General features: G+C 41.8%; 1 protein-coding gene across 1 annotated transcript in view; it reads left to right on the top strand.

Moving 5' to 3' along the window:
* LOC133665114 (TOX high mobility group box family member 4-A-like) overlaps positions 1–13,259 on the top strand; it is a 40,847-nt gene that overhangs the window by 26,284 nt on the left and 1,304 nt on the right. Inside the window, exons 7-8 of the mRNA XM_062070323.1 lie at positions 3,463–4,131; positions 12,718–12,857. Coding sequence (XP_061926307.1) covers positions 3,463–4,131; positions 12,718–12,857 — 809 coding nt within the window. The remainder of the gene's footprint in view (positions 1–3,462; positions 4,132–12,717; positions 12,858–13,259) is intronic.

Here is a 13,259-nt window from a genome sequence, read left to right as displayed (position 1 = left end):
ACTCATTCAGACCGGTCAAGTTATTTTTTTTTACCATTTCGAAAAAAATTCCTGCTTTTCCCGAAATTCCCAATTTTTTTTCTGAAATTCCCATTGAAACATTTTTCATCTGTTTCAAACTGTTCCAACTTCAAAATATTCAGCCTGTTCAGGAATTGTGTGCTCACCTTCAACAATTAAAAAAAAAAAAATTCCCGATTTCCCAATTCCTTTTTTTTTTTTTTTAATTTTTTTGCATTTTTCCCATTCAAAATGAATTGGCCATTTTTCTAACTTCCACTATTCCCACATTCTTCAACCCATTCAAACCATTCCACCTTCAACACTCTCAAATCATCCTGGAGAATCAAACTATCATTTTTCCACATTCAACAAATTTCCAGGAATTCCCGTTTTTTGGTAACCTATTTCTACACTTAAGTTCGACTACTCCTTTCACCTTTTTCAACCCATTTCAAGCGTTCCACCGTCAAAACACTCCTCACATTCAGGACAAAAACCAAGTTGGTTAAGGAACTACCAAAATCCCCGGTATTCCTGAAATTCCAGGAATTTCTCAATTAAAAACTGTCACTAATTCAACATTTATTGACAGATTTAAACAATTCCAACACCAACTAATTCAGGACATTCATGCTCCTAATCATTTAAAAAAATCCTGCTTTTCCCAAAATTTCCAGGAAGTTCCCATTAAAATGAATGGAGATTTTTCCAAGTTGAATCAAGATTTTCCCACATTTTTCAACCTATTCAAACCATTCCAACATCAACACATTCCACTCATCCTGGACATTCAAACTAACACTTTCCCAAGTTCCAAACCAAATTCCTGTTTACCTGGAAATTCAAACTCTTCAGCATTCAAACCATTCCACATTCAACTCATCCTGGACATTCAAACTACCATTTTCCCATATTCAACAAATGCACATTCAACAGGAATTCCCGTTTTTTGGTAACCTTTTTCCACCCTTAAGTTCGACTACTCCTTTCACATTTTTCAACCCATTTCAAGCGGTCCACCGTCAAAACACTCCTCATATTCAGGACAAAAAACAAGTCGGTTAAGGAACTACCAAAATCCCCATTTTTCCTGAAATTCCAGGAATTTCTCAATTAATAACTGTCACTAATTCAACATTTCTTGACCGATTTAAACAATTCCAACACCAACCAATTCAGCTCATTCAGGACATTAATGCTCCTAAGCATTTTCCAAAAAATCCCGCTTTTCCCAAAATTTCCAGGAAGTTCCCATTAAAAGGAATGGGACATTTTTCCAAGTTGCACAATTCCCACATTTTTCAACCTATTCAAACCATTCCAACATCAACACATTCCACTCATCCTGGACATTCAAACTAACACTTTCCCAAGTTTCAAACCAAATTCCTGTTTCCCTGGAAATTCAAACTCTTCAACATTCAAACCATTCCAACATTCCAACCATTCCACCTTCAACACGTTCAACACATCCTGGACATTCAAACTACCATTTTCCCACATTCAACAAATTTCCAGGAATTCCCGTTTTTTGGTAACCTATTTCCACACTTAAGTTCGACCGTTCCACCGTCAAAACACTCCTCACATTCAGGACAAAAACCAAACTAGAAAAATTCCTGGAATTTCTCAATTAATAACTGTTACTAATTCAACATTTCTTGACCAATTTAAACAATTCCAACACCAACCAATTCAGCTCATTCAGGACATTCATGCCCCCAATCATTTTCCAAAAAATCCCGCTTTTCCCCAAATTTCCAGGAAGTTCCCATTGAAATGAATGGGACATTTTTCCAAGTTGCACAATTCCCACATTTTTCAACCTATTCAAACCATTCCAACATCAACACATTCCACTCATCCTGGACATTCAAACTAACACTTTCCCAAGTTCCAAACCAAATTCCGGTTCCCCTGGAAATTCAAACTCTTCAACATTCAAACCATTCCACCTTAAAGACATTCCACTCATCCTGGACATTCAAACTAACACTTTCCCAAGTTCCAAACCAAATTCCAGTTTTCCTGGAAATTCGAACTCTTCAACATTCAAACCATTCCAACATTCCAACCATTCCACCTTCAACACGTTCAACTCATCCTGGACATTCAAACTACCATTTTCCCACATTCAACAAATTTCCAGGAATTCCCGTTTTTTGGTAACCTATTTCCACACTTAAGTTCGACCGTTCCACCGTCAAAACACTCCTCACATTCAGGACAAAAACCAAACTAGAAAAATTCCTGGAATTTCTCAATTAATAACTGTTACTAATTCAACATTTCTTGACCAATTTAAACAATTCCAACACCAACCAATTCAGCTCATTCAGGACATTCATGCCCCCAATCATTTTCCAAAAAATCCCGCTTTTCCCCAAATTTCCAGGAAGTTCCCATTGAAATGAATGGGACATTTTTCCAAGTTGCACAATTCCCACATTTTTCAACCTATTCAAACCATTCCAACATCAACACATTCCACTCATCCTTGACATTCAAACTAACACTTTCCCAAGTTCCAAACCAAATTCCGGTTTTCCTGGAAATTCAAACTAACCCTCTCCCAAGTTCCAAACCAAATTCCGGTTTTCCTGGAAATTCAAACTCTTCAACATTCAAACCATTCCACCTTCAACACATTCAACTCATCCTGGACATTCAAACTACTATTTTTCCACATTCAACACATTTCCAGGAATTCACGTTTTTTGGTAACCTATTTCCACCCTTAAGTTCGACTTCTCCTTTCACATTTTTCAACCCTTTTCCATCGTTCCACCGTCAAAACACTCCTCACATTCAGGACAAAAACCAAACTAGAAAAATTCCTGGAATTTCTCAATTAAAAACTGTTGCTAATTCAACATTTCTTGACCGATTTAAACAATTCCAACACCAACTAATTCAGCTCGTTCAGGACATTCATGCCCCCAATCAATTTCCAAAAAATCCCGCTTATCCCCAAATTCCCACATTTCCAGGAAGTTCCCATTGAAATGAATGGAACATTTTTCCAAGTTGCACAATTCCCGCATTTTTCAACCTATTCAAACCATTCCAACATCAACACATTCCACTCATCCTGGACATTCAAACTAACACTTTCCCAAGTTCCAAACCAAATTCCGGTTTTCCTGGAAATTCAAACTCTTCAACATTCAAACCATTTCCAGGAATTCCCGTTTTTTTGGTAACCTATTTCCAGCATTAAGTTCGACTACTCCGTTCACATTTTTAAACCCATTCCAACCGTTCCACCGTCCGGTGGACATTCAAACTAACACTTTCCCAAGTTCCAAAACAAATTCCGGTTTCCCTGGAAATTCAAACTCTTCAGCATTCAAACTATTCTTACATTCATACTACATTCTGTCAGCATTGGAGCATTCACAAGCAATTCCTTCAGGAATTTGCCTCTTCTAGTTAACGTGACATCTCCTCTCCCACCAGCCTCCCGCCGACGAAGAGGAGACGTCGCCTTCGCCACCTCCGCCCGAGGTCACCCAAACTCCCGCGGCCGTCCCCTCCGTAGGTCAGCAGGTGGTCCGGCCGCTAAACGAGGCCGAGCAGAACACCATCACCAACATCTGCGCCTCGAACATTATCCTGGACGTCCCGGAGATGGCGACGCGGTCCCGCACGGGGGCGAATAAACCCATGCCGACGACACAGGCCATCACCAAGATCATAATCCCCAAGCACATGCTCCAGGCGGGGGCGCGGCTCGTCACGCTGCTACCCGGCGGCGTCCACGGCCTGCAGCCCACTCTCCTGTTAGCCGGCGGCCCCCGCCTGCCGCCGCCTCTGCAGCAGATGCAGAACGCCCCGCCGCCGCCGCCGCTCCAACAGATGGCGCCGGCGCCGCCGCGCTTGCAGGCCAAGCCCCGCGAAGGAGGAAGCGCCCCCGTGTTCATCACGGTGGCCCAGCCGCCTCCGCTTAAAATAAAAATACTCCCCGCCTCTTTCCAGAAGAAGGACTTGCTGTCCGTCATCGTCCCCGTCACGGTGAACTCCACCCTGTCCTCATCCGCACCTGCGGCCACCGTGCGTGTGGTCAATTCCGCCGTGTCCGCGGGTCAGCGAGAGAAGGTCATCTCGGAGGCGCTGCCGTCAGACGAGGTACGTATTTGCATCTTTATCACCTTCTTGTGTAGACGACTGATCAGGACTTTAGTGGCGGCCATCATTGCATTCTTTTTTTCTTTGCCTGACAAAGTTAAGACTTTTTGGCAATTTTTCTTTCTAAGTCCATACAGTACAGGCCAGAAGTTTGGACACACCTTCTCCTCATTCAATGCGTTGTCTTTATTTTCATGACTATTCACTAGAGATGTCCGATAATGGCCGATATTCCGAAATTGTCCGACTCTTAATCACCGATTCCGATATCAACCGATACCAATATATACAGTCATGGAATTAACACATTATTATGCCTAATTTTGTTGTGATGCCCCGCTGGATGCATTAAATAATGTAACAAGGTTTTCCTAAATAAATCAACTCAAGTTATGGGAAAAAAATGCCAACATGGCACTGCCATATTTAATATTGAAGTCACAAAGTGCATTATTTTTTTTAACATGCCTCAAAACAGCAGCTTGGAATTTGGGACATAAGGAGGTTGAGGTGGGCGGGGAGTGTTAGGAGGTAGCGGGGGGGGGTGTATATTGTAGCGTCCCGGAAGAGTTAGTGCTGCAAGGGGTTCTGGGTATTTGTTCTGTTGTGTTTATGTTGTGTTACGGTGCGGATGTTCTCCCGAAATGTGTTTGTCATTCTTGTTTGGTGTGGGTTCACAGTGTGGCGCATATTTGTTACAGTGTTAAAGTTGTTTATACGGACACCCTCAGTGTGACCTGTATGGCTGTTGACCAAGTATGCCTTGCATTCACTTGTGTGTGTGTGTGAAAAGCCGGAGATATTATGTGATTGGGCCGGCACACAAAGGCAGTGCCTTTAAGGTTTATTAGCGCTCTGTACTTCTCCCTACGTCCGTGTACACAGCAGCGTTTTAAAAAGTAATACATTTTACTTTTTGAAACCGATACCGATAATTTCCGATATCACATTTTAAAGCATTTATCGGACATCTCTAGTGACAACCAGAGCAATGGTACTTGGAGGATCTTCTGGGTTACCAGCAAGTACTGTAATCCACAACAGATCACCCTATAATGGGTGAAACCAGTGTAAAGGTGACTATAATTTATCCTCTTAAGGCCCAAGCTGTTTGTTTACATGCTTTTTTTTTATTTCTCTTTGCTATTTGGGCTTATTGGACCCTAATTAGAATAAAAACTAAGAATCGTCTTTTGATATGATGTACTTAGTCCATAAGTACACAAACGTGTACTTCATGTTTAGTGACATGCTAATTCTTATTTTTACACTTTTTTTTTCCAAATTCCATTGTATGTTATACTCTTCTGACACCACCAGATGGCAGTATAAGTGTCCACATAAGCGGCCACAAGACCCCAATTCAGTAGTGTACACAATTTTGGATATAAGAGCTAAAAGGTGCTGTCCACGCATGTGGCCACTAAGGCCTTTAGAGGGTGTTCTTCCCTGTTTAGCACAAAACTGTATTGAAAAGGACTTAAACAGATTGTTTATGATCTAACTATGAAAATACTAGATTAATTATTTATATAGATAGTACGGGCCTACTTTATAAAAGATATGACGCAAAAGAGTGGATCGGTGCAAATGCAATGTCAGTGCTGAAGAGAAACCGATGCAACAGCACTTGAGGGTTTTTGGATTTGGCCATAAAAGTGTTTGTGGAATACTCCTCTTTTTGAACCAGCGCTGGTGTGCAATAATTCAGAGCTGATACCAGCCAGACCGTACAAAGCATTCTAAGTAAGACTCCCCAGGTGCTGAGGATCTGCTCCCTTTGATTTAGGGCAGTGTGACTAATACTGAGGATAGGTGTTGGTACCAGGAACAGGCCTAACTTGAGGCCGTTGTGGATTTGTGTCCGCAGTGAGAAGAGTCTGAAAAAGAGACTTCATGGACAACTCGATACTCTAACATTACAGTCCAATACCGTGCTCAGGGATATTTAACTACCATATTTTCCAGGCTATAGAGCGCACCAGTTTTCCATATATTAGCTGCACCGGACTATAAGCCACAGATATATACGTTGTGAAATGAGTTATTTGCACAGAAAGATTTTGTAAATCTTTATTTAACTACCTTAATTGTTTCCAAACGGTGCCTGTAACATGGCAGTAAAACGGATGATCAAACAAAACAGAAGTCATGGTCATGGACCCACTAGCTGGGGAAGCTGGCTCACCATTCAGCTAAACAGACTCAAAAACTCCACGGTGACGTCGTGGGGAATTTACTGAGGAATTTGTCAAACTACAACAATACAAAAAGAATGTTGTAAGTTAATAATACTAACACATACATTTGTAAACGAGTTAGCATATTAGTTCATGCCAACGACACTAGCTTGATTACATTACGATAGCGTTTAAAAATATGCATGACAAGTCATCACACACGGGACAGTTTAGTAAGCAAGAATTGTTTTAGTTATATTGTAAAACTTACAAACGTTGCTTGGAGAGATTCACGAAGAATCCGTACGAGTAGAAACGCTACAGACGGTTCTGCTTCCGGTTCAAGGCATTAAAACAGGAAGGATATATTAAACCCGCAACACCCGCAGTGAGCGAACTCGTCCAAAAGATGGCGCCATAGCACAAACAATAACACACCTTTTCAGTGTGTCTGCCTGTGTGTAATGAAAACTACTGAACACAAAACGTTATGGCCGTTTGCGAAGGGAAAAATATCCGCACCGTTTTATAAGCCGCAGGGTTCAAAGTGTAGGAAGAAATCAGAATCAGAAATATTTTATTAATCCTCGAGGGGAAATTAAGATTTTCGGCACAATCCCTTTTAAGATCAGACAAACATTACAGGGAGACAGAACAGGATCGCTGACGGGTCTGTCGATTTTCCCTTACAAAAAAGGTGAGAAACAGGTAAACACTTGGGGGGTGTTGTTGAGATAAAAAGATTTAGTCGAAGCCTGGACCCCTGGAGAGGCGGTCCAGACTGAGGCCAAGGAGAAAAAACCTCATAGCCATAGCACACATAAGCATGTGTGTAAGAGGGAAACAGTGGTGGTCTCTGTGGTGCTCCACGCCATCGTCTGCTGGGGTGGGGGGGGGGGCATGGCCAGAGACAGGAGCAGACCCAACAAAGCAACCAAGAGAGCCGACTCCACCCTGAGCGAGGATGTGTCTAAGTAGACCGAGGTGTCCGATACCTGCTCATTCAGCCAAGACACTGTCAAGCTTGTCCGTCCCGGCGCTCAGCGCCAGCTCCGCAGCCCTGTCTCTTCATCCGCATCTCCTCCGGGCTCTCCAAACGGACTCTGGTGTGGCAGAGACCCAGCAGCTGGTCTCCATGGCCGTGGCCAAAGTAGCGGCTTGGGTCCCATTGTTATAGTCTTTGGTATGACTCGGCCGGGGTTTGAACTCACGACCTACCGATCTCAGCACGGACACTCTAACCACTAGGCCACTAGAACCTTGAGGTACGCCCTTAGTACAACTAATCCGAATTAAACAAGCTAGACCTTAGTTACATAAATCCCATTACAGGGAAAGAGTGAAACTACCACAAAGGAGATCACTTAGTTATATAAATCCCAAGTTTGGACCCCAGTTTTCTGTGTTTGCTAGCAAGGTTCAAATGTGCCATGGTCTCATTCCCCAGGCCGTACTTGCCTATGACACAAATATCATAACACCTGGGGTGTTGTGGTCCAGGAATATTTTCCGGATTTGCTAAAAGTAACAAACAACTAGTACATCCTGTTTTAAATCACACACATAGTTTATACTCCCTAATAGGATGGAGATAAGAAGTGCTGTGTGCAAACACACACAAAGTATGACAGGCTTGAGAGGATGGTCAAAAGCTGGTGTGTCCACAGAAGACCAGACTTCACACATTCCAGTGATAACATTCCATTGGAACGAAAGAACATGGGAGGACTTTAAAAGGGAAGATGAGAAGAGATGTATGGTGGGGATACATTGTGGTTGTCCGCATCTGAGGGTGACAGTCTGGACCATCCGGGACCGCGTCTTTGATATCATACGAAAATAAACATAGCTACCAAGCTGGCTAACAAGTTAATGAGTTAAGTCAAGATTTGTTGGTTTCGTCATGATGACAACTGACCGGCTGGTTTGTGGGCGAGGCTTTTACACGTTTGTTTTCCTGCTGGACCCACTATGGACTGGACTCTCACTATTATGTTAGATCCACTATGGACTGGACTCTCACTATTATGTTAGATCCACTATGGACTGGACTCTCACTATTATGTTAGATCCACTATGGACTGGACTCTCACTATTATGTTAGATCCACTATGGACTGGACTCTCACTATTATGTTAGATCCACTATGGACTGGACTCTCACTATTATGTTAGATCCACTATGGACTGGACTCTCACTATTATGTTAGATCCACTATGGACTGGACTCTCACTATTATGTTAGATCCACTATGGACTGGACTCTCACTATTATGTTAGATCCACTATGGACTGGACTCTCACTATTATGTTAGATCCACTATGGACTGGACTCTCACTATTATGTTAGATCCACTATGGACTGGACTCTCACTATTATGTTAGATCCACTATGGACTGGACTCTCACTATTATGTTAGATCCACTATGGACTGGACTCTCACTATTATGTTAGATCCACTATGGACTGGACTCTCACTATTATGTTAGATCCACTATGGACTGGACTCTCACTATTATGTTAGATCCACTATGGACTGGACTCTCACTATTATGTTAGATCCACTATGGACTGGACTCTCACTATTATGTTAGATCCACTATGGACTGGACTCTCACTATTATGTTAGATCCACTATGGACTGGACTCTCACTATTATGTTAGATCCACTATGGACTGGACTCTCACTATTATGTTAGATCCACTATGGACTGGACTCTCACTATTATGTTAGATCCACTATGGACTGGACTCTCACTATTATGTTAGATCCACTATGGACTGGACTCTCACTATTATGTTAGATCCACTATGGACTGGACTCTCAGTATTATGTTAGATCCACTATGGACTGGACTCTCACTATTATGTTAGATCCACTATGGACTGGACTCTCACTATTATGTTAGATCCACTATGGACTGGACTCTCACTATTATGTTAGATCCACTATGGACTGGACTCTCACTATTATGTTTGATCCACTATGGACTGGACTCTCACTATTATGTTAGATCCACTATGGACTGGACTCTCACTATTATGTTAGATCCACTATGGACTGGACTCTCACTATTATGTTAGATCCACTATGGACTGGACTGTCACTATTATGTTAGATCCACTATGGACTGGACTCTCACTATTATGTTAGATTCACTATGGACTGGACTCTCACTATTATGTTAGATCCACTATGGACTGGACTCTCACTATTATGTTAGATCCACTATGGACTGGACTCTCACTATTATGTTAGATCCACTATGGACTGGACTCTCACTATTATGTTAGATCCACTATGGACTGGACTCTCACTATTATGTTAGATCCACTATGGACTGGACTCTCACTATTATGTTAGATCCACTATGGACTGGACTCTCACTATTATGTTAGATCCACTATGGACTGGACTCTCACTATTATGTTAGATCCACTATGGACTGGACTCACACTATTATGTTAGATCCACTATGGACTGGACTCTCACTATTATGTTAGATTCACTATGGACTGGACTCTCACTATTATGTTAGATCCACTATGGACTGGACTCTCACTATTATGTTAGATCCACTATGGACTGGACTCTCACTATTATGTTAGATCCACTATGGACTGGACTCTCACTATTATGTTAGATCCACTATGGACTGGACTCACTATTATGTTAGATCCACTATGGACTGGACTCTCACTATTATGTTAGATCCACTATGGACTGGACTCTCACTATTATGTTAGATCCACTATGGACTGGACTCTCACTATTATGTTAGATCCACTATGGACTGGACTCTCACTATTATGTTAGATCCACTATGGACTGGACTCTCACTATTATGTTAGATCCACTATGGACTGGACTCTCACTATTATGTTAGATCCACTATGGACTGGACTCTCACTATTATGTTAGATCCACTATGGACTGGACTCTCACTATTATGTTAGATCCACTATGGACTGGACTCTCACTATTATGTTAGATTCACTATGGACTGGACTCTCACTATTATGTTAGATCCACTATGGACTGGACTCTCACTATTATGTTAGATCCACTATGGACTGGACTCACTATTATGTTAGATCCACTATGGACTGGACTCTCACTATTATGTTAGATCCACTATGGACCGGACTCTCACTATTATGTTAGATCCACTATGGACCGGACTCTCACTATTATGTTAGATCCACTATGGACTGGACTCTCACACTATTACCGGTATGTTAGATCCGCTATGGACTGGACTCTCACTATTATGTTAGATCCACTATGGACTGGACTCTCACACTATTATGTTAGATCCACTATGGACTGGACTCTCACTATTATGTTAGATCCACTATGGACTGGACTCTCACACTATTATGTTAGATCCACTATGGACTGGACTCTCACTATTATGTTAGATCCACTATGGACTGGACTCTCACTATTATGTTAGATCCACTATGGACTGGACTCTCACTATTATGTTAGATCCACTATGGACTGGACTCTCACTATTATGTTGGATCCACTATGGACTGGACTCTCACTATTATGTTAGATCCACTATGGACTGGACTCTCACTATTATGTTGGATCCACTATGGACTGGACTCTCACTATTATGTTGGATCCACTATGGACTGGACTCTCACTATTATGTTAGATCCACTATGGACTGGACTCTCACTATTATGTTGGATCCACTATGGACTGGACTCTCACTATTATGTTGGATCCACTATGGACTGGACTCTCACTATTATGTTGGATCCACTATGGACTGGACTCTCACTATTATGTTGGATCCACTATGGACTGGACTTTCACTATTATGTTGGATCCACTATGGACTGGACTCTCACTATTATGTTAGATCCACTATGGACTGGACTCTCACTATTATGTTGGATCCACTATGGACTGGACTCTCACTATTATGTTGGATCCACTATGGACTGGACTCTCACTATTATGTTAGATCCACTATGGACTGGACTCTCACTATTATGTTGGATCCACTATGGACTGGACTCTCACTATTATGTTGGATCCACTATGGACTGGACTCTCACTATTACCGGTATGTTAGATCCACTATGGACTGGACTCTCACTATTATGTTAGATCCACTATGGACTGGACTCTCACTATTATGTTAGATCCACTATGGACTGGACTCTCACTATTATGTTGGATCCACTATGGACTGGACTCTCACTATTATGTTAGATCCACTATGGACTGGACTCTCACTATTATGTTAGATCCACTATGGACTGGACTCTCACTATTATGTTGGATCCACTATGGACTGGACTCTCACTATTATGTTAGATCCACTATGGACTGGACTCTCACTATTATGTTGGATCCACTATGGACTGGACTCTCACTATTATGTTGGATCCACTATGGACTGGACTCTCACTATTATGTTAGATCCACTATGGACTGGACTCTCACTATTATGTTGGATCCACTATGGACTGGACTCTCACTATTATTTTATTTTTATTGTCTGCATTTTAATTTTGCTTTTATTTTCTTTCATTTCACTTTGTTGTCTGTGAAGCACTTTGAGTCTGCCTTGTGTATGAAAAGCGCTATACAAATAAAGTTGCCTTGCCTTGCCTTGCCTATTATGTTAGATCCACTATGGACTGGACTCTCACTATTATGTTGGATCCACTATGGACTGGACTCTCACTATTATGTTGGATCCACTATGGACTGGACTCTCACTATTACCGGTATGTTAGATCCACTATGGACTGGACTCTCACTATTATGTTAGATCCACTATGGACTGGACTCTCACTATTATGTTAGATCCACTATGGACTGGACTCTCACTATTATGTTAGATCCACTATGGACTGGACTCTCACTATTATGTTGGATCCACTATGGACTGGACTCTCACTATTATGTTGGATCCACTATGGACTGGACTCTCACTATTATGTTAGATCCACTATGGACTGGACTCTCACTATTATGTTGGATCCACTATGGACTGGACTCTCACTATTACCGGTATGTTAGATCCACAATATTGTGTTGTTCTTCAATCTACAAAGAATGAGGTTCATTTGGTTTTCAATGAAAACATGCATAAATATAATGTACCAGAATTACAGTTATAAAAAAAAGTAGTTCTAATGTTAGTCAACGGGGCCCAAAGAGGCCTTAGGAGAAAGTGTTTACTTTATTTTGATGTCCTACTTTAACAATGTTGCAATCAAAACCCAGTTCAAGTTTATAAAAGAAACTTTTAATAAGCTGCCCGGTGAAATTTCAGACGACTAACCTTCAAACTGATCGATGGTATCGCTTAAGGAACACATGCAGTACCTGTTTTGGGCACAAGGGGTTAAAGAGCACGTTTCCGAACTCTTTCAGGACGAGATGGAGGTGACGGAGTTGTGCGACGGCGCGGCCACGTGCGTGTGTGTGCGGTCGGGCTGCACCAACCCAGCTGTGGAGAGCCAAGACTGGGACAAAGAATACTGCAGTAATGAATGTGTGGCGTCACACTGCAGGTAGCATTCACACACACCTTGTCATACATGAACACATTATTAACACACTGCAGGTAGCATTCACACACACCTTGTCATACATGAACACATTATTAACACACTGCAGGTAGCATTCACACACACCTTGTCATACATGAACACATTATTAACACACTGCAGGTAGCATTCACACACACCTTGTCATACATGAACACATTATTAACACACTGCAGGTAGCATTCACACACACCTTGTCATACATGAACACATTATTAACACACTGCAGGTAGCATTCACACACACCTTGTCATACATGAACACATTATTAACACACTGCAGGTAGCATTCACACACACCTTGTCATACATGAACACATTATTAACACACTGCAGGTAGCATTCACACACACCTTGTCATACATGA

Source organism: Entelurus aequoreus, linkage group LG14 (genome assembly GCF_033978785.1).
Source record: "Entelurus aequoreus isolate RoL-2023_Sb linkage group LG14, RoL_Eaeq_v1.1, whole genome shotgun sequence".
Classification (NCBI taxonomy): Eukaryota; Metazoa; Chordata; class Actinopteri; order Syngnathiformes; family Syngnathidae; genus Entelurus; species Entelurus aequoreus.
This window is presented reverse-complemented; position numbering and strand designations above follow the sequence as displayed.